The 27,734-nt window shown below is 53.5% G+C and overlaps 1 protein-coding gene across 5 annotated transcripts in view; it reads right to left on the minus strand.

The window, feature by feature from the left end:
• KAZN (kazrin, periplakin interacting protein) overlaps positions 1–27,734 on the minus strand; it is a 1,011,580-nt gene that overhangs the window by 152,679 nt on the left and 831,167 nt on the right. Inside the window, exons 1-2 of one of the 5 annotated variants that reach the window (XM_025447954.3) lie at positions 2,845–2,980; positions 1,822–2,656 (exon numbers count right to left, since the gene is read on the minus strand). The exons of the other annotated variants lie outside the window; for them this stretch is intronic. Of the exons in view, the coding sequence (XP_025303739.1) occupies positions 1,822–2,137 (316 nt within the window). The 5' untranslated portion in view covers positions 2,138–2,656; positions 2,845–2,980. Of the gene's footprint in view, positions 1–1,821; positions 2,657–2,844; positions 2,981–27,734 lie in introns of those variants that run through there. 5 annotated transcript variants of the gene reach the window in all.

The following is a 27,734-nucleotide window of genomic DNA, read 5'->3' on the forward strand; positions in this document are numbered from 1 at the left end:
CTGGGGCAGCCTGGGTGGCTGAGCAGCTTAGCGTGCCTGCCTTTGGCCCAGGGCGTGATCCCGGGGGTCCTGGGATCGAGTCCCACATGGGGCTCCCTGCAGGAAGCCTGCTTCTCCCTCTGCCTGTGTCTCTGCCTCTCTCTCTCTCTGTGTCTCTCATGAATGAATAAATGGAATCTTTAATAAAAGAATAAAAATATGGACTGTTTACTGAGCACCTCTGCTTTTGTGCTAGGAACTCCTCTGCTAGGTACTTGTTACATATACATATATATTTAATTTAAATTCAATAATTTTTTTTAAAGATTATTTATTTATTTATTTATTAGAGACACAGAGAAAGAGAGAGAGAGAGAGAGAGAGAGAGGCAGAGGGAGAGTAGGCTCCATGCAGGGAGCCCGATGTGGGACTGGATCCTGGGTCCCCAGGATCATGCCCTGGGCTGAAGGCGGCGCTAAACTGCTGAGCCACCGGGGCTGCCCAAATTCAATTATTAACATAGAGTATTATTAGTATCAGAAGTAGAGTTTAGTGATTCATCCGTCTTACATAACACCCAGGGCTCCTGACATCACGCGCCCTCCTTCATGCCCGTCACCCAGTCACCCCAACCCCCCATCCTCCTCCCCTCTGGAAGCCCTCAGTGTGTTTCCTATAGTCAAGAGTCTATTATGATTTGTCTCCCTCTTTGATTTCATTTTATTTTATTTTTCCCTCCCTTCCCCTATGATCCTGTTTTGTTTCTTAAATTCCGCACATGAGTGAGATCATATAATCATCTTTCTCAGATTGACTTAGTTCACTTAGCATAATACCCTCTAGTTCCATCTGTGTCATTGCGAATGGTAAGATTTCATTTTTTTGATGACTAGTCTATTGTATATACACATACACCACATCTCCTTTATCCATTCATCTATCGATGGACATCTGGGGGCTCCTTCCACGTTTTGGCTATTGTGGCCATTGCTGCTATAAACATCGGGGTGCAGGTGCCCCTTGGAATCACTATGTTTGTATCCTTTGGGTACATACCTCATTACTTAAATGTTAATTTACCAAGGCGCAGAGGTAGAACCATCACTGTTAAGGGTTATCAGTAGTATTGGGTAGAGCACTTTACGCATAACCGCTCCGTTCAATCCCCACAGCACTATGTAAATACTATCCTTATCCTCACCTTATCAATGAGGAACCCAAGAAACTGAGAGCTTTAGTAGACTGCCCGAGGTCACACAGTGCTATACGGTGGAGCCAGGGTTCAGACGCCTGCCATTCTGGCTCTAGACTGTTCTCCTAACTTTTATTCTGTTACTGTAATTATTGTTGTTTTACAGTTGAAGAAACCAAGGCTTAGAGAGGTAAAAGGATTTGTCTAGGATCACACAGCAGGTCAGTTTAGACCTAGTACTTCAACCGAGCCTGTCTCCCTTTAACCATCCACCGACTCGGGGGATCCCTGGGTGGCGCAGCGGTTTGGCGCCTGCCTTTGGCCCAGGGCGCGATCCTGGAGACCCGGGATCGAATCCCACATCGGGCTCCCGGTGCATGGAGCCTGCTTCTCCCTCTGCCTGTGTCTCTGCCTCTCTCTCTCTCTCTCTCTCTCTCTCTCTGTGACTATCATAAATAAATAAAAATTAAAAAAAATATATTTAAAAAAAAAAAAAAACCACCACCGACTCAACAGATATGAATTGCACACCAACCATGTGCCAGGCTCTGCACTGGGCTCCCAAGGCGATGCCCGGACAGTCGAGCCTGTCTCAGAGCCCTGCAGTGACGCCATCCCTCTCCCCGCTTTGTGTCCCCCCCGGCCGTTACCTGCAGAGGGCCCGTCCAGGGACATGGAGCTGATTCGACGGGAGAGGGGCTCTTGCAAGAGGCTGCAGCATGGAGTTCTGTGCGCATCTTGCTGCATCTGCCCTGTACTCACTAGTGAAGTTGAGCAAGTCAGGCCACCTGGGGCCTCAGTTTCCCCACCTGCGAGATGGACGCTAGGATAGTCGCCTATCCCCCAAGACTGTCCCAAGACTGTTCTGTGACGAGCAAAGGAGCCCCTAGGTGGGAGCACCCATGGAGCTGCAGACGGCAGATGGAAGACAGCTGGGCTCTGGGGCGGGTTCGGTAAAGGATCCATTTGCTCGTTTGCTCATTCGTTTTATTTGGTCACGTCTGTGCTCGGCGCCTGCCGCGAGCGCACGCCTGTCCTGCATGCTGTGGGAAGAGGCAACAGCACCCCAGCGTGTGGAAAGCTGACACCCCACTTGGACGTTAAGATGAGAAAGGGGGTCTGGGCGCGGATTCAATCTCTCTGTGCCCCCCACGCCTCATGGGCGGGGCTTCGGTGGGCCTCTGCCACCACCTCTCCAGGGAAACGGAAGGATCCCAAAGCCCACGAGCCTGGTGAACCCCTTCAGGGTTCTTGCATGCAGGGCAGGTGCGGAGGCCAGAGATGCTGGCCTGGGCTGCCCCTTCAAGGCTTAAAGTGCCCACGTCTCCTAGGGCGACTTAACCTCATAGAGGCTAAAGCAAGTTTGAACCATTGGGGTTCAAAGGCCGGGCCCTTCGCGTGAAGGTCTCTAAGCTACTGATGGAACCAGGCATCTCAACGCTGCGGTGGGGTGCAGTTGTTCAAAGACAAAGCCGGCTTCTCCGTCTAAGAAAAACAGAAGCCCAGAGAAGTTCAGACACTTGCCCAGACGCACACAGTAAATCAGGGCCCCAGGCAGACGGACGTCACAAAGTCCTAGAGCAGGGATTCTCAAGGTGGGACCCCTGGCCCTGCTGCATCGGCACCATCCCTGCACATGTATGAGAAATGCAAATTCTCTGCCCCACCCCGACCTCTTGAGTCCCGAGCTGTGTCTTCACAGCCCTCCAGATGGCCCTGGCGATGATAAACTTGAGGGCCAGTGCTGTGCCCAGAGCGAGGGCTGCTGGATCTCTGCGTCCTTCCGAGGGGGGGAGGACCAAGGCAGTGGAGCGTAGCAAGGTCACTTTCTGGGTGACTGTGACGTCATAGTTACATAACCACCCCTCCCCTGCCTCCAGTGGATTTCTGCACCCGGACTCCAAGCTCCAGGGCCCTCCCCTGTCAGGAGGCCACCTGCCTGGGCTCCAGGAGGCCCATCCGCACACGCCTGAGGCTGCTTTCCCGTAGATACGGGCTTTACCTGCTTGTCGGCCCACCAGCCCGCCCCCCGGGCCCCGGGCCCATCAGCCAGAGCAAGTTGGGGCTCCTCGGACTCTGCACGCAGAGCAGCGCGGCCTCCATTGCCTCCACGCAGCACCCCGGGGTTCTGTGGCTGCCAGTTTTGCCCCTGGCAGAGCCGGGAGCGGGCCTGACTCTGCCCCACGCTGCCGGGGGAGGGCAAGCCCAGGGACCAGGGCGGAGCGTTCTTCACTCTGGACATCAAGAAGTCACTTCGGGCCCCGGGCTCGGGTTCTCAGGGCAGAGATCCGCGACGGCCTCCAGTCCCACTGGGACCAATTAGAATTTGTTCTAAGTTCTTCTTTTCTCAGAATCGTCCTTAAATATCTTTGGGACTGGTTTCAGGAGGCAGATACATAGGAAGGACTGGCGTCTTCCCCTGAAGTTTCTCCACGAACAAGTAAAAATGCGTTGGGCTAACTGTAAAAGAAGCTGCGTTCTTCTTGTTTTTAAGGACCCGGGCTTTGAAAGCGGCACGTTTCTCCCAGAGCAGCAGGCAGGGGCCCAGTGGAGGGATTCACGCGTATTTCTGGGGTGAAGGACAACCCCATGGGCTGCTGCTTGGGCTTCTTCCCATCTCCCCTGGCAATTCCAGGAAGGGGCAGATCTTACACCTGAAATATGCCCACAGCGCCAGGCACACGGCAAGCGCATGATGAATTTTGTGGATTCATGCAAAGATCCTGAGTTCCAGCTCAGGGCTTCCCAGAGCCCCCCTGGTGCCAAACTCAACATGCCCTTTCCATCACTCCACTCCCTTCCCATTTTACCTAAGGAGAGCGTCCCATGTCCTAATAAATAACAATAGGTCCCATTTGCCGTGGGGCCTAGTATGACAGACCCTCGAGAAGCATTATTGCATAAATCCTGCAACTCCCCTGTAAGAAGGAGATACTGTTATTAGACCCATTTTAAAGCAGAGTCAGCCGAGGGTAAGAGAAGGGAGCAGAGACTGCAAACTGGTTGCCCCAGAGCCTAACACGGCCTTGGAATATACGTTCTTTTCTCAGCACTCGATTAAAAAAACATTTAAAACACCGGTTGCCAACTTTTTAAATAAGGATGATTTACACCAAAAAGCTCAGACATTTAGCCTTACTTCTGGAAAATCAGGAAGTCTGGGAATAGTGACGCCCCATTCCAACCCGCATGGTGACTGAGAGGCCCGCACCACCTCCCTGCTCTCCCTCTGCACCCCTGCTCCCTACGATCTTACCCTGGGCCCCCTCACTCCTGTAAATGAGCTGCCTGGGTGCTCTGGGCATGGGGTGTACAACCACCAGTCTTATGCCGCAGCTAATGACAGGCAAAGTCAGTGCTTATCCTGAGTCCATCTGTCTGTCTGGTATAGCTCACCTGTGCCCACCCCTGGACGATCCCGATGGGGCAGGGGATGCTGGTGTTTGTTGTATTGGCTGGGTGACCTCAGGCAGACCCCCTTCCCTCCCTGGGTTTCCCTCCCATCGATACAACCCGGGGAGGCTGGACGGGACGGCCTATTAGCCCCGCCAAAGCTCCCCGCAGCCACAGAGCCAGTTGGGAAACTGCCCTAGGGATACAGACAGGCCAGGTGTGGACATGCCCACCTGAGCCGTCCTGTGGAAGTGAGTACCTGGTGGCAGGGGGACCGTGTCATTAACCGGAGCTTTGCCACCCGCACTTACAGGGGCCAACGATCTGACCCTCCCCAGCGACAGGAGGCTGGGTTCCACCCTTGGAGCGGCTTCCAGCAGCAGTAAGCTAATTGCACGGAGCAGAGAGCCCATCAGAGACGACCCGACTCCCTACTCCAAGATGCAGGGTGCCTGAGCTGGGAGGTACAGCCAGCTTGTCCCTGCCGAGGTCAGTGTGAGGACAAAGATGCCCTGTGGGCACCGGGCGAGCCGGTCGGGCTCCGCGCTGCCAAGGGGAAATGCTCATTCAAGTCTCGAGAACAGAGAGCATTCATTCAACCTCCCTTCTCTGTCCTCATTCTGCAAACATTTGACAGGAGGCATCGGAGGCCCAGAGAGGGTGGGTGGGGAGTGGTTGCCTAAGGTCACCCAGCACAAGAGTCAGGTGAGAGCGCAGGCGTCTTGAGCCCCTTTTGTGGGGTGCTTCCCATATTCGCTCTCCCTCAGGAATCCTTGAGCCTGGATTTCCGAGCAGGTGGAGTGGCCAGTGCAGGCAGGGAGTATCTGTGTGGTCCAGACACCTAGTGCGGGGCCTTGTGCACGGTCCCTAGGACACAAACCACGGCAGAGAGAGTAGGGACCTGCGGGCTCAGGGGTGGCATGAGCCGCCTGAAGCTTCTAGAATGGAAGCTCAGTCTACAGGAAAGTTGGCAAAACTGACAGCCAGCAGCCCACATTTGGCTCACAGAAATATTTTGTTTTTCCCACAGTGTTTTAAAAAAAATTCACATTAGCTGCCAACATTTAAAAATTGGGGGATTTCACATAAAAGACAGGATTTCGGGTTTCTCTTGAAGAATCTTAAGATCTGGCAAAAGCTGGGCCACATTTCCACCTGGTAAGGATGGGCGGGAGCTAGGCCTACTCCCTCTGCTTCATCGTGCTCACACATCTTGCCTTGTCTGTGTGACCTCCCTGTATGCAGGTTTGGGGATTTCAAAGGCCTCTGTAGCTTCCTGGGCTAAGGTCACCCCTCTCTCATCCCGGTCACCCCAGGGAGGAATTCTGATCAGTGGTTCTCCATCTGGGGGCAGTTTTGCCTCCCCCCCCACCGTCCCCAGCCCCAAGGGGTATTTGCTTGGAGACATTTTTGGTGGTCACAACTGGGCGGGGGGTGCTTTGGCTTCTCATGGGTAGAAAGAGGCCAGGGATATGCTGGACATCCCACAGTGCACACGATGCACTAAGAATTATTCAGCCTCGACTGTGAGGTTGGGAATCCCTGAGCACAGTCAAGAGACACCAAGAGCCCCCAGGCGAGGAACAGGGCCCTGAGAGGGAGGGTCAGCCACGCGGGCCCTCTGTGCCCAGTCCTCACCCGTAGTCACGAAGTGCCAGGGGCGGTCCCTCGGTGGAAGGAAGGGGGAGAAAGCACATACTGTGGCAGCCACTTGTGATCCAGGGTCGGAAAGGAATATTAGGAGGGGCGGGGCAGAGGCATCCACAGGCGTGGACAATCCATGGGGAAGCCAGGAGCTAACTGGCCTGAATGGGGCTTGGGCCAGGCTTTCGGTTACCATGCATTTATGAAGCACTGACTGCATATACGGAGCACTGTGTTAGAAAAGTGCGAGGGGGGCCCCGGGGTGGCTCAGTGGTTGAGCATCTGCCTTTGGCTCAGGTCGTGATCCTGGGTCCTGGGATTGAGTCCCACGTCAGGCTCCTGCTTCTCCCTCTGCCTGTGTCTCTGCCTCTCTCTGTGTCTCTTATGAATAAGTAAATGAAATCTTAAAAAAAAAAAAAAAAAAAGCGGGAGAAAGTGACGATGTGCAGGACACAGCCCTGGCCGTCCAGGTGCGGGAGAGGCGGCCCGCTGAGCGCGGAGGGGCCCGAGGGATGCAGAGGAAGGGGGCCTCCAGCCAGGTATGTCCATAGGGGTGCAGGTGTGACTTCACCCGGTTTCGGAAGGTGCCACGGGGAAAGGCGGAGATGGGGAGGTGGGCCTTCTGGGCCGAGGAAGCAGCCCAGGTGGAGGTGTGGTGATGGTAACAGGCTCAGAGGCACGCTCCGGCGACAGGATGTGGTCTGTTGGTTGGAAAGGAGACCGGCTGGGACGCAAGCACCTGCCGTGGGGACTGGAGGTTGGAGCGTCAGGAGCCACCGCATTGAGCTAAGTGGGAGACAGAGGGCAGAGCCCATGGGGGGTCCTTGCAAAGGGAGCAGGACAGAACCATAACCCCAGAGACGTCACTTTTAAATTCTTAGAGCCTTGGTGTCCTGCTCTGCTCAATGCGGATAATAAGAGTAACGACAACCATCACCCCGAGAGCTCCCCACGGGCCAAGGCGGCCAACTGCACGTGATGAACGCAATCCCCACGGCAACCCTACGCAGCACCCACTACTGTTAGTTTCCTTTTATAGAAGAGGAACCTTCCAGGTATGGGCCAGCGAGCGGGCTCTAACTCTTCTAAGGATGCTCCTAGTAGGTAGCGAGGTAGGATTTGAACCGAGGCACTGGGGCCCCAGTGCACATGCTCTCTTAAACCTTCTGCTACTCTGCCTCTCTAGAACCTTCCAAGAGAATGGTCTTTAAGAACAGATGCAACCCAGCACGTAAGGTGCCCAGCACAGTGCTGGCACGGGGTGGGTGCAGGAGCTGTGACGTTTCATGCACAGGCCCGGCCCAGGTTCATGGAGCAAAGTTCAGGCCGTGGCACCAGAGATGTGCTGGAGGGGGCACGTGGGCGCAGGGGAGACGTGGGGGGACAGGAATGGTGCCCCCCACTCCGGGTGAGCAACTGCTGAGCCAAGCGTCTGGAAGTGCCTCCTCCCTGCCTCCTTAGGACTCCTTCCTTCTCTCCCTTCCAAACGGAGCTCAGGGGACACTTCTTTCCGGAAGCAGTTTGGGACATGCCCGGGCAGAGTAATCACGCCTTCTTCTTTGTAACCAGAGCAATTTTTCAGACTCGGCTGACCCTCTTAGGGTGTGAGGGCATCATCCCACAGGGCTTCTCTGTCTTTACTGGGCATCTGCATCTCCTGGGGACCTTGTTAAAACACAGATTCTGGGGTAGGGTCTGAGGTTCTGCTTTTCCAACAACAAGCTCCCAGGGGATGCCTCTGCTGTTGGTCCAGGCACCACACACTGTTAAGTGCCGTCCTCTGAGTGGAAAAGTCTCAGGGCACGAGACTTGCGAAGGGCCATTCCTCCTCCATGGACAAGGTGCCCTCCAGGGGCGGGGGCTTCATTTTACGAATCTTGGCCTGTGTCAACCCCAGCACTGGGCGACAAGGGGAGGGAAGAGTGTTGATCCATCAGCAGGGAGCCTGCCAACTGGAATGCTTCAATCTGACCTCTATCGCCTGTGCCTCAGAGACGCTCCCCGCGCCGCCCCCCCCCCCTCCCCGATCCTCAGAAGAGGGAGGCATATCCAGTGACTCTGCAGCCAAGGGCAGCCTGGGATAATTCCATCACCACCTAACCTCCATCTAGGGTCGCCAGCACGTCCTCCGGAAAACTATGAGATCACGAGCAAGAGTAAAACACAATGATTTTTCAATTTTAAGAATTAACTCGCGTGTTTCAACTGATCGTCTGCTGCACTTTTTAAAACAAAAAGAAGTCAGTTTTCCTGTTTTGTGATATTGGAAAAAAAGAAATAGAAGCATGCCCGTTTATTTATTTATTTATTTATTTATTTATTTATTTATTAGCATGCCCGTTTTAACATTTTCATCTTAGGGGACAGATGTCAAAACGGCTGGACTCCACGGTGAACTCGGGACACCTGGGCAGGTGCTACGTCCCCCAGGTCCCCAGCTGCCCCATAACTCACTTCTTTCTCCCCCCACCACCAGCTTTATGAGGATAAAACCCACACGTAGCACTGTGTGAATTTAAGGTGTTCCGTGTGATGGTCTGACACATGGATGGTCACATGCTCACCACGCTAAGGTCAGCTAACACGTGCTTCATCTAATGACCATCTTGTCGTGGTGGTGGTGGTGGTGGTGGTGGTGGTGGTGGTGAGAACGTGTAAAATCTACTCTCTCTGCAGCTCTGGATACAACACGATCCTGTTAACTACGTGCACTGGATCCTCACAACATATTCCTTCTTCTAACTGGAAGTGTGTGCCCTCCAGCCAACGTCTCCCCATTTCCCCCATCCCGCAGCCCCTGCTACCGACTGTTCTACTCTGTTTCTGTGAGCCTGACTTTTTTTGTCTGTTTGTTTGTTTGTTTTCAAGTTCTACTGTGAGCGAAACCACAGGGTATTTGTTTTTCTGTGTCTGGCTTATTTTTCACTTGGCATAGCGACCTCCAGGTTCAACCATGTTGTGGCGAATGTCAGAGTTTCCTTATTTTTTATGGCCCAGTAATATTCCAGAGTGTGTGTGTGTGACATTTTCCTTATTCATCCAACTGTTGATGGATATTTTGATTGTTTTCATATCTTTGTTCCTGCAAATAATGCTGCAGTGGACACGGGTGCACAGCTCTCTTTTTGGGTTGGTGCTTTCGTTTCCTTTGGATAAATACCCAGCGGTGAAATTGCTGGGCCGTTTGGTAATTCTATACGGAATTTCCTTGAGAACTCCCCGTACTGTTTTCCAGAGGGGCTGCACCAGTCTGCACTCCCGCCAACAGTGCGTGAGGATTCCCTTTTCTCTACATCCTCACCAACATTTGCTGTTTCTTGTCTTTGTGATACTAGCCATTCTCACAAGTGTGACGTGACATTTCACCGTGGTTTTTGATTCGCATTTCCCCGATGACGAGTGATGTTGAGCACCTCTTTGCGTCGTACTCGGTCATCTGTACGTCTTCTTTGGAAGAATGTCTATTCAGTTCCTGTGCCCATTTCCAAAATGGATTTTTTTTTTAAAATTGCATTATCTGAGTTCCTTACATATTTTGGATCTTAGCCCCTTATTGGCTATATGGTTTACAAATCTTTTCTCCCACTCTGTAGGTTGCCTTTTTGTTTTGGTGGCTGTTTCTTCTGTTCTACGGAAGCCTTTTAGTTCACGCACATTTAGTCTCATGTGTTGATTTTTGCTTTTCTTACTTGTGCTTTTGGTATCACATCCAAAAAAAATCATTGCCAAGACTGATGTCATGGAGCTTCTCCCCTGCTTTTTCTTCTCAGACTTTTATGATTTGGGGTCTTACATTTGCATCCTTTTTATTTTTCCCTGAATGGTCCTTTTTTAAAAAAGATTTTATTTATTTATTCATAAGAGATACAGGGAGAGAGAGAGGCAGAGACACAGGCAGAGGGAGAAGCAGGCTCCCCTTAGGGAGCCTGATGAGGGACTGGATCCACGGACTCCAGGATCATGCTTGGGCCGAGGACAGGCGTTCAACCGCTGAGCCACACAGGCGTCCCTGAATGTTCCTTTTACTTATTTATTTATTTTCATTTGTTTTTATGGAAGTTCGATTTGCCAACATCTTTAACCCATTTTGAGTTAATTTTTGTGAATGGTATAAGATAGGGGCCCAGTGTCATTCTTTTCTGTGTGAACTTTTCCCAACACCATTTGTCGGAGAGACTACATTTCCCCTTGCTACTTGGTCCCATTTTGCAGGTGGCACAAGACAAGCCAGCAGGACTTTCTCTACACCAAGTGCATTCCCTGCCCCGTGGGGAACGCTAGCTTTGGAGACAGTGGCACCTGCGAGAAGATGCAGGTATATCGGGATGAGTGGAAAACAACTACATTTGCATCTGGAGAGACCCAAGCAGTGGCTTCTGCAGCAGGGACTCTGACAAACAGCACACAGACCTGTCTACGCCGTTGCCCAACGTGCCTGCAGACTTCTCAAATCCTTGAATTCTGCAAGCCCACATCCTCACGGCTCCTGTTTGGAACTGGGTTGCAAAACTGTACTCCCAGCTGGAACTCAGCATCACAGCAGCTGTTATTAAGTACCTACCATGCACCAGGTTTGAGATGCATTTATGTCCTCGACCCAAAACCAAAACCATATAAGGCAATTCCTGTTTCCCTCTTCTGAGGACACGTGGAAGGAGGAAGTAATTTCCACAAAGCCACACAGCTCAGAAGTGGCTGCACTGAAGCTGGAACCTGGGTCTGCTGATTCAGCCTGGGCCCCTAACAATCTTGCTGCTTAACCAGTTCAATGAGCTAATCACCCAACTAACAAACCAGTAGACCCGCCAACCCTCCACTCCAACCCTCCACATGCGTACGCTGGATGCCAGGCACTGGAAACAAAGGGAGATGATGACAAGAATCCCGCCCTACCTGTTGGCCTTTAGCAGATTGCTCAACACCCCAGGACTTTAGTTCCCCCATCTATAAAATGGAACAATAATGCTGCCTCCCTCCCTCACTGGGTTAAGTGCCTGTAAAGCACTTAGAACCGCGTCTGCCACAGTTCAAGCATTCGGTAAATGTTATCTACTAACATGACGTTAATGGAACCGTGATGTTTTAACTTACATTTTGTTTCCAGTGCAATGTGGCGCAATCGATTTTCAAACAAAGCAACTTTTTACAAAGCCTGTACCCAGGGATGGTGGAGAGGGCGGTGAGCTCCATTCTCAGCCCAGCAAATAGATTCACACGTCACCCTGGTACATCTCTATCTTTAGCCACAAAGGACAACAAAACAGGACTCAGCCTTCCACTTTCATCCTCCCTCTGCCCATCTGGTGAATGCGCGGGGGGAAGAGCAGTCCTAACCTCTCTGGTCCCCCGGGTGCCCAGGGGGAGGTCTGCCCCCAGTAGCCAAGAGAGGAGCCCCGGCACCCCGTCCCCGCCCGTGGCAGAGCGAAGGGGTGCCCGCCCAGCTGCCAAGGCCTGAAGAGCTGGGACGAAACAGAAACCTGCCCTGGTGGCCAACGCCCAAGCGGCCCCAGGGCCACAAAACAAAACTCGCCTTCCTGGTCTCTTTCCTTGAAAAGCATAGTCTGGATCCTGCGTTTGAGTTCACAAGTGTGGAGGCGTTATTAGCATTTATCTGTTTTTTTCTTTCTTTTTTTTTTTTTTTTTAATTTTTATTTATTTATGATAGTCACAGAGAGAGAGAGAGAGAGGCAGAGACATAGGCAGAGGGAGAAGCAGGCTCCATGCACCGGGAGCCTGATGTGGGATTCGATCCCGGGTCTCCAGGATCGCGCCCTGGGCCAAAGGCAGGCGCCAAACCGCTGCGCCACCCAGGGATCCCTGTTTTTTTCTTTTCCTTGCATCCCCTATACCCGGCATCCTAGCAGGTGACCTGAGAGACCATGGTAGGAAAAAAAAAAAAAAAAGCAGAGAGGAGATTATAGAAGGAGCAAATAAAGAATTATTTGTGTCTACGGGGACAACGCCTTCAATTTCCAAGCCAACAACAAACCAACAAAAACAACAACAAACAGGACATTCCGTGTTCCCAGGCCGCCTGCCCATCCCTTCATTCCCCGTGGGCAGCCCGCTGGTTCCATCTCCTCTCACTGAGTTTTCTGTAAGAACTTTGCCTGCATTCACCTGGGCTTAATGATGCCATTTTCCAGAACATCTCTAAAGCTGGCTTTTAAAAGGACCTTTTCAAAAGCTGCATATTCGGATCCCCTTGGAAATAACGTAGAAGATAAAAATTGCAGTTCTCCGAACCTCAGGTTTCCTGGCCTGTAAAGTCATACGTCCATCAGAGCAGGTCCTGTGCTTGCCCACGGCGTCCTCGGGAGGCAGCGATGTTGGGCGCATGCTGCAAGTCCGTCCGCACAGGCTTTCCAGGTGCTTCACGCTCTGCGGAGACCCCGCGTCCCTAACGCGCCCGGCAGGCGCGTGCCGCGGTGTGTGTGTATCACATCCACCTGCGTGACCTGCCCTGGCCAGGCCCATCAGTGGAGACAGCCTGCCACTGCCGGAGACCCTCCCAGCCCTCTGGTTCAGAGCCGCGTCCCCATAGCTCAGCATGTCACTCTCATCCCCTCGAAAGTGTCGGCGCCGACTCTCAGCTTTGGTCAGACCGACCGGCTAAACCTTGTCACCCAGGGAGGCATCTACGGAAACACAGCTTTAACAGTCCTTTGAGCCTTGATCTTGGACACTGGGCTGCAGGGGGGCTTCTCCCACTGTGGCTGTTCCTGGGGTGTGACCTGGATGGACCCACCCGCTAGCAGGTCCTCCAGGCTTCACCTCCAAATGTACCTTGAATCCAATGGCTTCTTACCACGCCACCTGCTGCAGCCCGGGGCCAACCTGCCTCCCTCTTTCTCTGGGACCGTGGCAATAGCCTCCCGGTGGCCTCCCTGCCACCACCTTGCTCCTTTTCTATCCAGCCTCCACCCAGAAACAGGACTTATAGCCAATCAGACCATGTGACCCCCCTGCCTAGAACTTTCCACCGACTTCCCTTTGTTCTTTAGGCAAACTCTGAACTGCTGAATGTGGCATAAATGGCATGGTCTATCCCTTTCCTGATGCTCCCCGAATTCCATCCTTGCCCACTCTGACTTCATTCACTAATCTCCACCAGCCTCATTATCTCGTGACTAAGCCAAGCTGCTTCCCACCTCAGGGCCTTGACACGTGCTGCACTTCCTGCCCAGAGGGCTCTTTCCCTGTCCCGTTTATGCCCCAGTCCCTCTCCCCGTTCAAGTCACAGTCAGATGCTAGCTCTCTAGAGGGCCTGCCCCCCTCCTCACCTGAAGCAGCTCCTCCTTTCAGTTTGTCCCCAGCTGATCATCCCACTTTCTTTTTTCTTGTGGCACGGATGCATCTCAAGATCATTTGCTGGATGCTCATTGGTTGTCTCTCTCTACCATACAATAAGCTCGCTGAGGACACAAGCCATCTGTGTCTCGTCACCACTGAGTCCTGGACCCTGGAACAGTGCCTGGCACAGTGCAGATGCTCGTCATTTGTTGAATGAATAAATCTGTGGACAGTTTGGGCAGCACACCCTGGCAGGCATCGTATCCGACCCTGGAGTCGTGGCGGTCCGGGTAGGGAGGCTTTCTTCCCTGGACTAAGCACGCCAGCAACCCTCTCCTTCCAGTGACCTCCCATGTCCAGACAACAGCAGAAACCAGCCAGACTTCAGCCCAGCAGCAGCCGTACGCACCTGCGAGGTCCTCCCTATGAGCCAGACCCAGTGCCTAAGCTCGTCCCAGGCATGCAAGCCTCCCGATGACCCTACAGGGCAGTTACTACTCTTGTACCCATTTTGCAGATAGTGAAGTGGACGCACCGAACGGCTTCAACTCATGCCAAACAGCAGAGCTGGCTATAGAGCCGGAGCTCTCACCTCTCCCGGTGAGCACCTGCGAAGTGCAGGATCTCCCCCGGGGGAGGTCAAAGCAGAGCTCGAGGCCGGGAGGCGAGGGCCCCGTAGGGAGCAGTTCTGGGTTGGGGATGCTCCTTCCTCTCAGCAGCCACCACATCTTCACAAACCCCACGCCACGGGGGTGCTCGGCGGGGAGCTCACAGGTGCAGCTGCCGGGGCGAGCGAACAACCGAGCGCCCTGGGAGTGTGCGGGTCAGCAGGCTCTGTCTCCCCAGCCAGCCCAGTCCTCCCTGCAGACTTGGCCTGAATCCCATGAGCCTTCTGCGAGAGCGGCCCCAGGCCTGGAGCAGTGGAAGAAGAATGAGGGAGGAAAGACATTACTTTGGTGGATGGAGGGGGCGGGCAGGAAGGCAGGATTATGGCTGGCTTTTGTTGGCAGAGGGGACGGGGCGGTAGGAACCTGCCACCTTGAATGGCCAGGGCGGAAGTCCAGGGTCACAAAGGGGGAGTGAAATGGGGACACTGTCTCTTAGGAGGGCTGTTCCTATCCTCCGAGGGTGCAGAGGAGGTTGTGGAGTCTTGGGTACTCTCCAGAGACCCAGAGGAAGAGGAGGGGAGGGGAGAGAGGGGGATGGGGCAGGGAAGGAGACAAGAGAGGAGGTGGGGGAGGAGTGGAGAGCAGGGGGAGAGGGGAGAGGGATGCCATGCTGGGGAGACTCAAAGCCTGCGTGCATGATCTTGGTCAAGATAGTGCACCTCTCGCTCAAATTTCTTGGGACACTGACACTCGCCATGTGGAAAGAAAGTCGTGTCTGTAGTTCATGAGTCTAACAGAGGCCTGACATATCACAGGGGCTTGATAACCTTTCATTCCCTTCCTATTTGCCTCCCCAACCTCACATTTGGAAAAAGGAGATTGAGCCTGGGAATGAAAATGACTTCTTTCCCACAAATCATTCCTCTTGGCCCAGACCCAAGTTCACAGGCCTCAGCTACGGGCAGCATGTACCCCGAAACCCAGGTGGAGGGCCCTGACCTGCAACAGGTCAGGGGCTGGCGTCCATCTGTAGGCTTGCCGAGGTACAGGGGTGCTACAAAAGGGGGGACCCATCACCAGGTGTGGCCACAGCCCCAAGTCTCCGGGTGCCCTGACCCTCAGCTGGCAAACTACCTCCCCCGTCCCACCTGCGAACCTGACCTAGTGGAACATTCCACGTTCCCTGTCATTAGGATCCCGAGCCCCTCCCTCATCAGCACGCATCCTCAGGTGCCTCTCTGATGATCCTGTCCACCCACAGTCGGGAGGCCTGAGTCCCCAACAGGGACAGTGGCAAGCTGTAAATGACACATCAACCTCGGAGGAGCTGGGGATAGAACCAGCACGGCCCGATCGGCAGAGCAGGGCTCCTTTTACTGCCTTGCCCCAAATCTGAGCTCACTGTCGGCGGAAGGCTTTTTGTATCACTCCTGGGAGCAAGAGGGAGTCTGGGAGATGCAATCAGGACGCTGAGGCATGGCCAGTTCTGGGATACATTGATGGTTCTTAGGGGCAAAGGTACAGGGTCACTCGTCCAACCAGTCGTTATAGAGGAGCCACTATGTGCGGTGCTCTCAAGGCTGCAGGTACCAGTCCCTACCCTCTTAGGGTTTTTGTCTTGGGGATCATTCTGCAAGCCGTGCCGTGGCCAGCCCATCACTCCACTGCTTTCCTTTTCCCCTCTGTGCAAGGGCCTGGGTCGTATAAACTGCCTGCCCAGCTCCACACCTCCGTGTGTGTGCACGTGTGCACACGTGCGCAAAAGCATGTGCACCAGCTGTTCCCTGCAAGCGAGAGGTTCTGACCTTGGCCTGACATGTCGTGCTCCTTCTGCCAGCTGACCGAGGCCTTGCCTGCTCTCCCCTGTCCTGCTCTGACTCCCCGACACCATCTGCTCTTCCGCTTCCGTCCCCGGCTCCAACTGCTGACCAGTGCTGACGCTGGATGCTTCGCTTTGGCTTCTGGAGCCCGGACTGTATCTTCCTCTATCTGCACAGGCACTCCTAGAAAGGCCCCAGTTCTGCCCCTGTGATGGACCGTCTGCAAGCCTCAGGCTCACTCGGATCCCCGACTTGTGCCAACTCCGGCTCCTGCCTCTTGTTCTGCTCGGGGAAACGCAAGTGCTCGAGTTAGATGGCTTCAACTGCTTCTTCCCCGGTGTAGAATCACTGCGCCATTTCCTTTCCCGTAGCGACTAGGGGGTAGCTTTGCTTTCAGAGTCGTAGCAAGGATGATGGCATAACAGGATGCGTGTGGGTGGAGGGCCCTGGGGAAGGCGACTGAGAGGTCAGTTCATCTGAGTAGTGGGTTTTGCTTTTACCTGTGCTCACTCCTGGGCACCATTTATTAAGCCCTGAGTCAAGTGCTTTACATACATCATCTCCCTTAGTTCCCTCTTAACAACCCGATGGAGTAGGGGCGATTACTGTCTCCATGGACTAGACATCATGGGTGTCTCCTCCACACCTGTGTGAAGCGTGATCAGACCTGGGCCAGCTCCAGGGATGAGCCCTGCTTTGGTTTAAGCAAGTGGTTGGTACAGTGTGATCTGAAGGCTGCTGGGCTCCCCGAGACCCTTCCCAAAAGTCTGTGAGGCCCCCACTTCCCAAGCCACATATATCTGCATGAGGCTGGACTGTCTTCCTAAACTACAACGCCAACGACATACTATTGCAACGGCCTGAGCGCAGAAGCAGCGCAGGGATGAGAAACCTGCTGTCTTCGGTGGAGCCAGATTTTAGGGAGATTTGCAAACACGTAAAATAAATGCCACTTGTTTCAGTAACTTCCCCCCCCCCTTTGGAAAATGTAGCTGTTATTCATAAAAATACGTTATTTCTATCCACAAAATGTAATGGGTTCGTTGTTATTTTTACAAAGAATAAATATTTGATCTTTTCAGTTTTAATTTCTACAGGGTGACATGGACAAAGTGAATCCACAGAAACAACAGCTCGCAGGAGACCTAAGTTTTAAAAGTGTCCTGGGGGCGGGGGGGTGGTGGGCAGGTGGTTCCGATTCTGCGGATGACGATGCCGGGTCTCGGGGTGATGCTGCGGTGAGCGTGCAGCGGGGGAGAGCGAACCCCGGGGGTGCAGAGCCGAGAGCATCAGCAGGCATGGCGACGGAGCTGCGGGCCCAGGCCACCGCCATCTGAGGGCAGCGTCATGACTTAATGCACATCCTTATCTTCTATGCCAGTTTGGATTCGGATGCTGAGCCCTTACAGAGGAAGGCACTAAACTGCGAAACTTTTACATCTGCAGAACTTCCTCTTTCACATCCGAGGAAGCTGAGGCCCGGAGAGGGTAAAGGTGTGTGGGTAAGTGGACGGGCCAGGACCCACACCCACCTCGCTTTGTAAGCCTTCATTTTCCCACCATGCTTTTCCCTGTCCAGAATCCAGATCACAAGAAGATGCCGAGGGCTGCGGCCGCGGGAAGCGGGGCGGTTGGTCTCAGATACTCAGGAGCGCCTCCCAAAGTCCCCCTCCTGGCCTCAGAAACGACCAGCTCTCTAGCCCACCTCTAGGGGCGTCGAGGCTGGCCCTGGGTCTGCTCCGTCCAGCCCACCGAGCTTGCCCCCCACCCTCAGGATTCCATTCTTTGCCGACCCGATGAGACCAGGGTGCTAGTTAGAGCTCGGTTGCAAGCAACAGAAACCAGGAGCGGCTAATTCAAGCAGAAAAGGCGCGTGTGTCTGGCCAGCTCATGCATCCCCCGGAGGGTGCGGGAGACAACCGTGCAGCGTGAGACACCAGGGCTAATGGCCCAAATCAAGCCGGGCTCCACTGCTGGGCGCAGACGCTCTATCTGGCCTACCGCTACTACCCATCATGGCCCCGTGGCTGCTCCCATCACAGCCTTGGGAACCGGAACCGAATTTGCACTTCTTGCCTCTTCTTTGGGGGGCTGGCCTCCAGGTCTACAGGCGAGACGGTGGAAACTAAGTCACTGAGCTGCAAGGGAGGCTGGGAATACAAGTAGCCAACACTTTTGGACTTGATGGAGGGGCGCAGATTCTTCCTTAAAGTACTTGGAGCTTCTCCAAGCACAGAAAGGAGGTTTGCACGTCATGTGGACCAAATGAGTGACAGATGTCTACTGCAGAAATATGCTCTGGGGAGCCACTTGGAGCTCCCACACGGTAGGCGTGGGGGGTAAAAGCTCCTGAGTGCCCGGGGAGCAGGTTTTTCCCAGGGACAAATGCATGGCTTTTGGCAGGGATTTGGGCTGCCAGTCATACCGCACAGTGGGTCCCTCGGCTCTCTAATTAAGTACAAAGGCAAACCCAACAATAACCAGGGCCATGCATGGGCTCAGACCGCCTGAGCTCAAAACCTGGCTCCGTCCGCTGATTTAGCCTCTGTGTGCCTCAGTTCCGTCACGTAAAATGGAGACAACTAGAGTCTCGCAGGGTAGGGTAGCGTTAAGCCGGTCAGAAGGTTCAGTAGGTCAGGTGCCTGGCACCCGGCCGTTATCCGTGACCTGGGACATAACAGCAGAGGGTTCCGTTGTGTGTGAGCCACGTGGAGCCCGTCTGAAGCCACCTGCCACCCTCTTCGCTCCCACTGCACAGGATCTGCTTCTGAGATGGAGGAGCAATAGCAAAGCACTCTGTCTTCTAGAAAGCTTCCCTGACCAGCCCAGGCCCCAGCGGTCTCTCCCGGCGTTCAGTGCCGCCAGCATGCACTCATTCACTCATTCCCCTGACCAGTTCCTCCCTCGTGCCTCCTCTCCCGGCCCCCCAATGCCTTACCAAGCTCTTGAACACTGGCCTCCCTCCTCTTGTAGTGAGAATCTGGCTTTCCTCATTTGCTGTCCCTTCTCCTGAATGCCCCCCCCCCGCCCCCGATCATTGCCAGGCCAGCGTTTCCTTGTCATTCAAGTCTTAGCTCCAATGCCACCTCCTCTGAGAAGCCTTTTGGACTGTGTGAAGCAAAGCAGCTGCCCCTTGTTTTCCCCTTTACTTTCTCCTAGTCTCTGGCCCCTGGTGCTCTGAGCTGACCTGACTAGACTGCGGGGGCCGACTGTGACAGGCGCTGTGGCGGTGGCCCAGGCCGGGGAGCAGGGTGGCCCGGATTCAGGAACGGACATTCTGACGCCGGGCACCAGGTCTTGGAGTACCTGGTGTAGAGTCACTGTGTGGTGAAGGGCTGGAAAGACTTGGGGCCCGAGGCCGGCAGTGAACAGCGGGGCGCCCCGCTGCCAAAGCCCCGTCCCCAGGAAGACGAGCCCCCGGCTGGGTTGGACATCCGCGGATGCCGAGGGCAGGCATGGCCCTGGCTGGCTGGCACCCCCACCCCCACCCCCAGAGCCCTGGTGTGACCCGAGGGAGGCTGCTGCGGCCATGGGAGCTTCAGCAGCTGCCACGGGGCTGGGAGCCGCGTTAATGAGAGGGCCTGCTGATCTGGCGGCTTTGCTCATTAGGCTGCGAGGCTCCAGACCCAGCCAAGGAGAGGAGTTGCTTACACTAATCAAGGGCCGTCTGCACTTCCTTGGCGGGGCTGCCCAGGCCCGAGCGGGCTGCGTGCGGGGCACGGCAGGGGAAAGCTGGGGTGGGAGCATGGGGGTGGATGCCGGGCCCCCCCGGCCAGCTCCGGGGCTGCTCCCTGGATGCCGGGGCCGCCCTCTGCCCCGCTGCAGGGAGAAAGGCTGGGATGATGCAGAGGCCGCAGGGAGGAGGGGAGAGGAAGGAGAAGGGGCACGGGCCACAGGCACCGCTTAAGAACCGCTCTCTGGAAGGCGCCGCGCAGGAAGGGTCGGGAGCCTCCCTTTGCAAAACTCAGCCCAAGCGCTGGCGGCAGACGGGGTGGCTCAGGGCCTTATGGGCCTGGACTCCGTGCCTGATGGGGATGGCGCCCTGGACGCCCTGGGACGGCCGGCAAGCCAACCCACCGCACCCCAGCAGGGCCCGAGAGCTGCCCTCCCCAGCCCCAGTCACCCTGGGGACCCGCGTGCAGCTTCACCCACTCATTCGCTCAGGCAGCACCTACTGTGTACCCCGGACCAGCCCCTGGGAACACGGGGATGAACGGTGCCAGCCCTCTTGCCTCGGAGGAGCGTGGCGTCCCAGCCAGGACCACACACCTGCAATGACGTGACAGAGAAGTGACGTCGCACGGGCTGCGGCGGGGCATCCGGGAGGCCAAGCAGGCTCAGGAGGTGGCCCCTGAGCAGAGGCGGGCAGGGTGTGTCACAGCAGGGGCTGACATTCACAGAGCAAGGACCACGTGCCAGGCCACGCGCTGCCCCCACTGTCGCGTCCAGGCTTCCCAGGGACCCTACGCCGTGTGACTGTTAAAACGTCTCCATTTCACAGATGAGCAAACCGAGGCACAAAGCGATTAAGAAGCTTTCTTGGCATCGCACAGGTGGTAAGAGGCAAGTCCAGGGGCGGGGAGGAGAAAGCGGTCGAGAGAAGAGGGGACAGGGTCTGCAGTGCCGGGGACGATGCCGATGCCGCCGCCGGAGGGGCCCCTGTGAGGGCTGCGGGCCGGGCCAGAGCCACGGGGCTGAGGGAAGGCAGGTCAGCCTGAGACCCGCAGCCAGAAGACAGAATTGCCGATCGATTATACCTTCGTCCACTACTTAGCACCTCCCTACCGTGGCTGGGGCAGGAGCGGGGCTCCGGCTGCCTCATCGAGAGTTCAGATGTGTCTTCTTTTCACCTAAGATGAGCTTGTCATTTGCACGACTTTGAGACACCTCAGGAAGCGAGGCTGTGTGTCCCCAAGCTGGGGGCAGACTTTTGCATGCAGAGGGTGCCTCCCGCGGGAAAGGGACTTTTCAGACAACTCCGGCACCTCAAACAGAGGCTTAAAGGGGACAGATCAATCCGGCCTGCTTTGAGCTCCAACCCTCCCTGGCCACCAAGCACGGGGGTCTTAGGCCAAGTGGTGTGAACAGCTCCAGGCTCAATATGATCAGAAGTTGTCCCAAGGCTGTCTTTTGGGGCCCGCTGGCCTCCCTGTCGGGAACGTGGAGGTGGGTGTGCTCATGCCAGGGAAGGGAGCGGGGTCGGTTAAGGTTAGGGGAAGGGTGAGGGTGGAGGTCTTCGGACGTGCTCTGCGCCCTCCCAAGCTCAGCGAGGCCTTTGCTTCCCTGGGGGGCCCCAGCCCCTTCCCCGGCCAGATCCGTAAGTTTCTAGCCTCCCTGGGTAGCTCTTGTCATGGGAGCCGTTTCCCTCTATTTCTTAGAAAGGATTATTTGCTTATGGTGACCTCCTGCTGTAGACCGTCAGCCTCATGAGGTTAGGGAACAAGTCTAACTTTGCTCATTATTACACCCTAGCACCTAGCATGGAGCCTGGCACGGAGTAGGTGCTCATAAATACTGGTGGAAAGGATGCATGAATGAGGGATAATCTTGGCAGATCGATGATTTATCCCTTCCTCTTCCTCCCTCCCTTCCTTTCTTCCTTCAGGGAACTTTCTCTGGGGGTGCCGGGGATACAAGCTGAGTCGGAGGATTTGGTCTGGGCCCTGGCCATCAGATGGCCGGGCCTGCAGGAGGCCCCCCTGCCCTATGGCAGGAGCTCCCTAGGCCCATCCACCCACACCTGAGGAGGCAGGGCAGATCTAACCCTCAGCGTGGACACAGATGGTGGGTGATGATGCCAGACCAGTAATTCAGAAGCCTGCTTTGGAGACACATTCTGGAAGTTCCCTGCAACCTTCCAGCACCTTCTTTTCTACTCTATTGCTCACAGAGCCTATAGGAAAAGCCTGCAGTGGGCTCCTGTGGGCTGTCAGGGAGGGGAGGTTGGATGCTGGAAGTGTCGTGGGGGAAGCCAGCCTTCAAACAATCCAGGGGTTGTAGGATGTGGGGTGGGGGTGGGAGGAGAGAGACAGAGAGAGGTGCCTCTAAAAGACAGAGGACTGTCTTGCCATAAGGAGGGCACTGGGAGGGCATCCAGATACTGGGTCATCAGAGATGACCCAGAGGCAAGCCCCAGGCAGGGACTGAACTCTCTCCTGCTGGGAGTGTTTTCTCCCTGGAGTTCTGGGAGGATTTAGTGCTTGTGGCAGGTGCTTGCCTGGGCTCCCGGGAGACCTTGAGCCTCCACTGAGGCCTTGAATGAGAGCACAGATGAAGCACACATGTGAGCAGGGCCGCCACGTGGCTGCTCTCTGCCCGCCACCTTGAGAGGGCACTTATTTCTGGGTGTCTGCAGGGCTTGCAGACCCTTCAGAGGGAAGCCAGAGAGCAGAGGCAGGAGGGAGCCCCAAACTCCCTTCAAACTGCCTGGTAGCTCCTGATCGCACCCACAGGCAGGGCCAGATCCAAGAGCAGGAGACACCGTAAAACCTCACCCAGTTAGACCCCAACTACTGCAAATCCCAGGATGCTTCTTCCCATCCCACTCTAACTAGGAGATTACTTTAGGGATGACTTTCTGATTTTATTTTATTTTATTTTATTTTATTTTATTTTAAGATTTTATTTATTTATTTATTTATTTGTGAGAGACACAGAGAGAGAGGCAGAGACACAGGCAGAGGGAGGAGCAGGCTCCATGGCGGGACCCCAATGTGGGACCCGATCCCGGGACCCCAGAGTCACGCCCTGGGCCAAAGGCAGTGCTAAACCACTGAACTACCCAGGCTGCCCATGACTTTCTGATCTTAAAAGACGAATCTACTCATTCCATGAAAGTTGAACAAATCAGAGAAGTTGAACAAAAAGAAAAAAGGATACGTCACCTATAAAAATCACACTTTCCTGGTTGTTACCTTTACTGGCTTTTTTTTTTTTTTCCTCAAACAGATGACAACCTAGAATTTTCCAGAAATCAGGTGGCACTACACAGCCTATCCTGCCTTTTTAAATTAATTAATTAGTTAATTAATTAGGTTAAATTCAGCAATATTCCACGGACATATTCCCATGCAGATTCATACAATTTTAAAGTGGTGGTTTTCAATCCCGCACGTGCATCAGACGCACTACAAAGTTGCCTAAGATGTATAGATTCCTGGGCCCCCCGGAGACCCATGGGCAGATCCGCTGTGAGGTCTGGAAGTTTCTGTATTGAAAGAGCCCCTACGATGACTCTGATTCACAGAACCCTGATCTATACGCTACCTTTAAAAGTCACCCTTCCCTATATTTTTAGAAGGTGAGAGAGGGAAAAAAGATTTCAATTTGCTATCAGGAATTTTTAAAGCTTTAGCTTTTATAGGTATTAAGGATACAGATAGTTGGCCGCAAGTTATGTTTTACTGGATTGTCTTTGTATTTTCACCTGATAATGAATAAAGTCGAATTCTCAGATCATTGATAGCACAGGGCCTGGGTCCCCACCATGGTGGTAATTCAGAGCAAGTAATAGAAGAGAGGATGTCTTTAGTGGAAGGGATGTTTCTCTTTATGTAGGAAGAAAAAAACATTTTTTGAAAAAGAAAAACACATCTGCTTTTGGGGGGATGTCATGGATTTGGCAGATTTGTTTCTTTTGTCCTTCACTTTCCGTGACACAATGTCCCATTGATGGGGACCCATGGCCAGTCTGAGTGTGGGACTGAACACTGTTCTTGGGTCATGGGGGGCTCTGAATGACATTTGCAAGATGGACTTGTCCATCAGGAAAAAATAGGCATCGGGAAGAAGGGGCTTCGCACACAACTGAAAGCTCTTCCCCTAGGGGCCACACGGAAAGGACCTCCTGCTTCATCTTCCATGAAAGAGAAATTTCAATTGCCCAGACCAGCCTGTTTCCAGAGTGGAAGCATCCCAGCTGACCGAGCTGGGCTCACTTACCCTCACTTACCCCAAACCCAGACTTGCAGAGCTGGAAGAGGACAGGTGATTGTTTGGCAAGTCCCTAGAAGCCCCATGGGTTCCCATGGTGAGCTTCCCGAAGCAGATCCTGACTCTAGGGTTTGGCGTCCACCCACAAGGTGCTTGTCACTGATGTCACTACAGACGGTCTGATAGTCGCCGTCATATTTGTCGTGTTAAGATCGAGGGCGACAAACCTTTTTTGTAAAGGGCCAGAGAGTAAACATTTTAGGCCCTACAGTCTCTATGGTCTCCATCCCAACTACTCATCTCACACTGTAGGCCAAGGCAATAATAGCAGCCTGAGACAATATGCAAATGAATGGGTGTGGCTAGGTTCCAATAAAACTTTATTTATGGACCATGACATTTAAATTTTACATAAATTTCACTTACGAAATATTCTTCTTCTGATTTTTTTCCCCCCAGCCATTTAAAGATATTCTTGTTCAGTGGGCTGTACAGGGGGGAGTGAAAGGGCTGGATATGGCCCCTGGGCTGGGTCGGGGGATGGGAGTGCAGACTTTTCCAGAGTCAGGAGCTGTCTCTAATAGGATAGCAATTCTGTCCGGGGAGACAATGAGTGCTAAGGCCTGGAAGCCATCTCAGTTTGGGTTTTCCCTCCAAAGCAGATCCTGAGGCAAGGATGTGGGCACAGTTTATTTGGGATTTGGTCCCAGGTAGCAAGGAGGGGGGAAGGGATGGGTTAATGCTATGACAACTGGGGTCAGTCCTCTATGGCTTTCCTAGAGACTGACACACCGAGCATTGTCTCCAGGGAAGGGTGAAGAAGCCGCCGTGTTGCCATTCCAGTTCCTGGATGCCACCGCCCGAGGTCGCTCCGGAGGCATTAGGTCTCGGGCACCTCTGACCCTGCTCCTGGAGGTGGGTCAGGGATGCTCTGTGGCCATGGCATGTGCTCAGGCGGAGACCCAGGAAGTCACTGGCATGAATGAGAACCATCTGCACAGGCCCCCCGGGGAGGACAGTGGTGATGGGGTGAGGACAGGGACACCCTCTAACTGGAAGGGCGGCTCGATAAAATATCCTACATGATTCTATCATCCTAACTGACAGGGGACCACATGGACTCCTTTAAACACACCCCAGCAACGCCTTCTCAGTCTGGACCTGGCTGCCCTGACCCAACCCACACCACATTGCCCACTCTGTCCCTCTGCTGCTGTTGGACTCTGGGATCCGTCCCACACATCACCTGTGGTCCCACTTCTCTCCTCCCTGAGCTGGACGCTCTCTGAGGTTACCCTGCTCCGACCCCCAGGGCCCCGCCCTCCCAGGCAGTGCCTCTGCAGGCCTTGCTCACTCCCCACTCCCCGGGGATAAACCAGAGCCAGCCTTGGCCCATTTAAGTGCTGTGAAAGGGCATGGCCCCGGGGCCAAGTCTTTACTCAACACTTAATTAATCAATCGCCACTTACAATATAATATCTACCTTTTTTTTTTTTTTTAAAGCATTGACTATATGTCTAGCCTTGTGCTAAATGCTCTCCGCACATCATCTATCACCCTTCCACACATCCAGGGAGGCAGCTTTTGTCATTCCCACTCAGCAGACTGGATTAGGCAGGTCCCAAGATCACAAGGTCAGCAAATGCTGGGATTTGAACCCAGATCTATTTCCAAAGCCCCTGTTCTTCCCTTCAAAATCGACTCTTGTGTCATATTTGATACATAGACAGTAATATGCACAGGCAGTTATGACCAGGGACTGCGGGAGGGGAGTTAGAGTTTCAGTTTTGCAAGATCCTAAGAGGTCCAGAGAGGATAGCGGTGATGGTTGCACAATAGGAAATGGCTATGATATGGTGACTTTCATGTGATATGTATTTTGCCACAATAAAAAAAATTGAAAAAAAATATACAACATACATGCCAGTCATGATGCTAATAGTGAAGTATACATCTGTGCATCAGCATCATTAGGATGCTATCTATTTGCCTCTCCCTTATTTCAAATCCTTGCCTTCTCCGTCATGGGTGGGTACAGTGGAAGAGTTTGGGGATTATCAATCCTTTCTTTAAAAAAGATCTTATTGAATCAATATGTATTCTTAACAACATGTTGTTTAGTCCCACTTTTTTTTTTTTAGCTTTTCAAAAACAGCATCAATATATGTAGGATATATATCCTCTGTGACTTGCTTTTTTTTTTTTTTTCATTTAATGTTAATTCTAAGACTCCTCCATGGTGATAGTGCATCTATTTCATGGCTTAATGCTATTCCATTAAGGGAATATATCACAATTGCTCAATTTTTTTTTTCTGATTTCTTCTTTTTGTAATTATAAACTGTAAGCCCACTGGGGTAGACTGCTATTTTTCAGAAATATTCACTACTCCTCTCTGGGGGAAGACTATTATGTTTTCCCCCTGATGATGGTGGCTTTGACCTTGGGACTTTCTCTGGCCGATGAAATGTGAACAGAATCAGTGAGTGTCCCCTCTGAGCACAAGCTTTCAGCGTCGGCGTGAGATTTGCCCCTTTCTCTTTTTCCTGCCAGCGTCTTAGATAGAGGCTGCTCCGTCAGCCTGGGTCCCGGAATGAAGATAGCACAGCTGTACTGGACGGGAGTAGGAGTGAGAAACTCTTGTTTGAAAGCTGTGGAGATTCGGCACCATTTGTCACTGCAGCATAACTGATCCTATCCTAACTAATATATCATATTCTTTCCACTGTAACCCAGTGATTTCTGGTGTAGGGGTCAGAGGTTGCCATTTTTCTGCAAGACTGAACTCGTCAGTAACGCATAAAGCCGTATTCAACAGGTTAAATGGGGTCTCACCCCCTTCTGGTATGTGTATTGACAGTGACTCATTCACTAACAACTAGATAGTGCTTTGAAGGTAATTAGCATTTGGGGGACCGGTTGGCACCTTTGACCTGAATTCTGGGGTCCTTCACTTTCCTCCTCCTTCCCCCAGGCCTTTGAGGTTAACACTCATGCACAGAAGGTCCAGGAGGCAGAGGGGGGCAGGCTGGAGCTTCTCCGTCCTTAGGGTCCCAGCGCTGGCAATGCCAGCTGACACACAGGAGGAAAGAGTCGGGGAACAAGTCTGGGCTGGGGCTTTTGTGCTGGAGCCTCCCAGGCGGGGAGGCTCGCAAAGCACTTCCCCAGGCAAGGCGAGTTCACCCCAAACCTCGTAAAGGTGCTCATGTGCTGGAAGATGAGACAGGAATGTGCCCGAGTCAGTTCTTTTCCTTTTCTCATTAAAGCCGCAGCAATGAGGAAGGACACATGGAGCTGCGTTGTGCGTCCCTGTTTGCTCCCCACGATCACCCAGAGAGGCCGTTAGGAAAGTGGCTCATTCAGTGCCATTTTCGTTCCTTGTCACTTTTCTTCTTGTTGCTTTTTCTTTTTTCTTTATTCCTAGTTCTACAGAGGGCCCCTTAACTATTCCCATCCACACAGCCTGCCGACTCCTGCATCTCCATACCCACACCACAAGGAAACTGTAATGAGAGAGAGAGAAAGAGAGAGAGCGCGAGTGTGCGTGCGGGGCCAGAGCAACTAATCCATCCTAATGATAAAGATCATTATGGACACAAAGAAGGAGGGGAAACAGCACATTTCATTGTAATTAGGCTCGAAAGCTCATTACTGGGAGCAGGGACGGAAAGTGATCAAGTAGTTGCACCCTGAAAAATGCCTCCTCCAGATTCCTGCCGGAGCATGGCGCAAGGCCTACAGCGCAGGGCCCACAGCTCTCAAACCGGAGCTCCCTGGGGCCGTGCTGGGGGACGGGATTCACAGGGAGGGCTGTGAGTGTTTTTTAAGAATCTAAAAAACACTTCATGGAAATTATTATTTTACTCCCGATGA

This window comes from Canis lupus, chromosome 2 (genome assembly GCF_003254725.2).
Source record: "Canis lupus dingo isolate Sandy chromosome 2, ASM325472v2, whole genome shotgun sequence".
In the NCBI taxonomy this organism is placed as follows: Eukaryota; Metazoa; Chordata; class Mammalia; order Carnivora; family Canidae; genus Canis; species Canis lupus.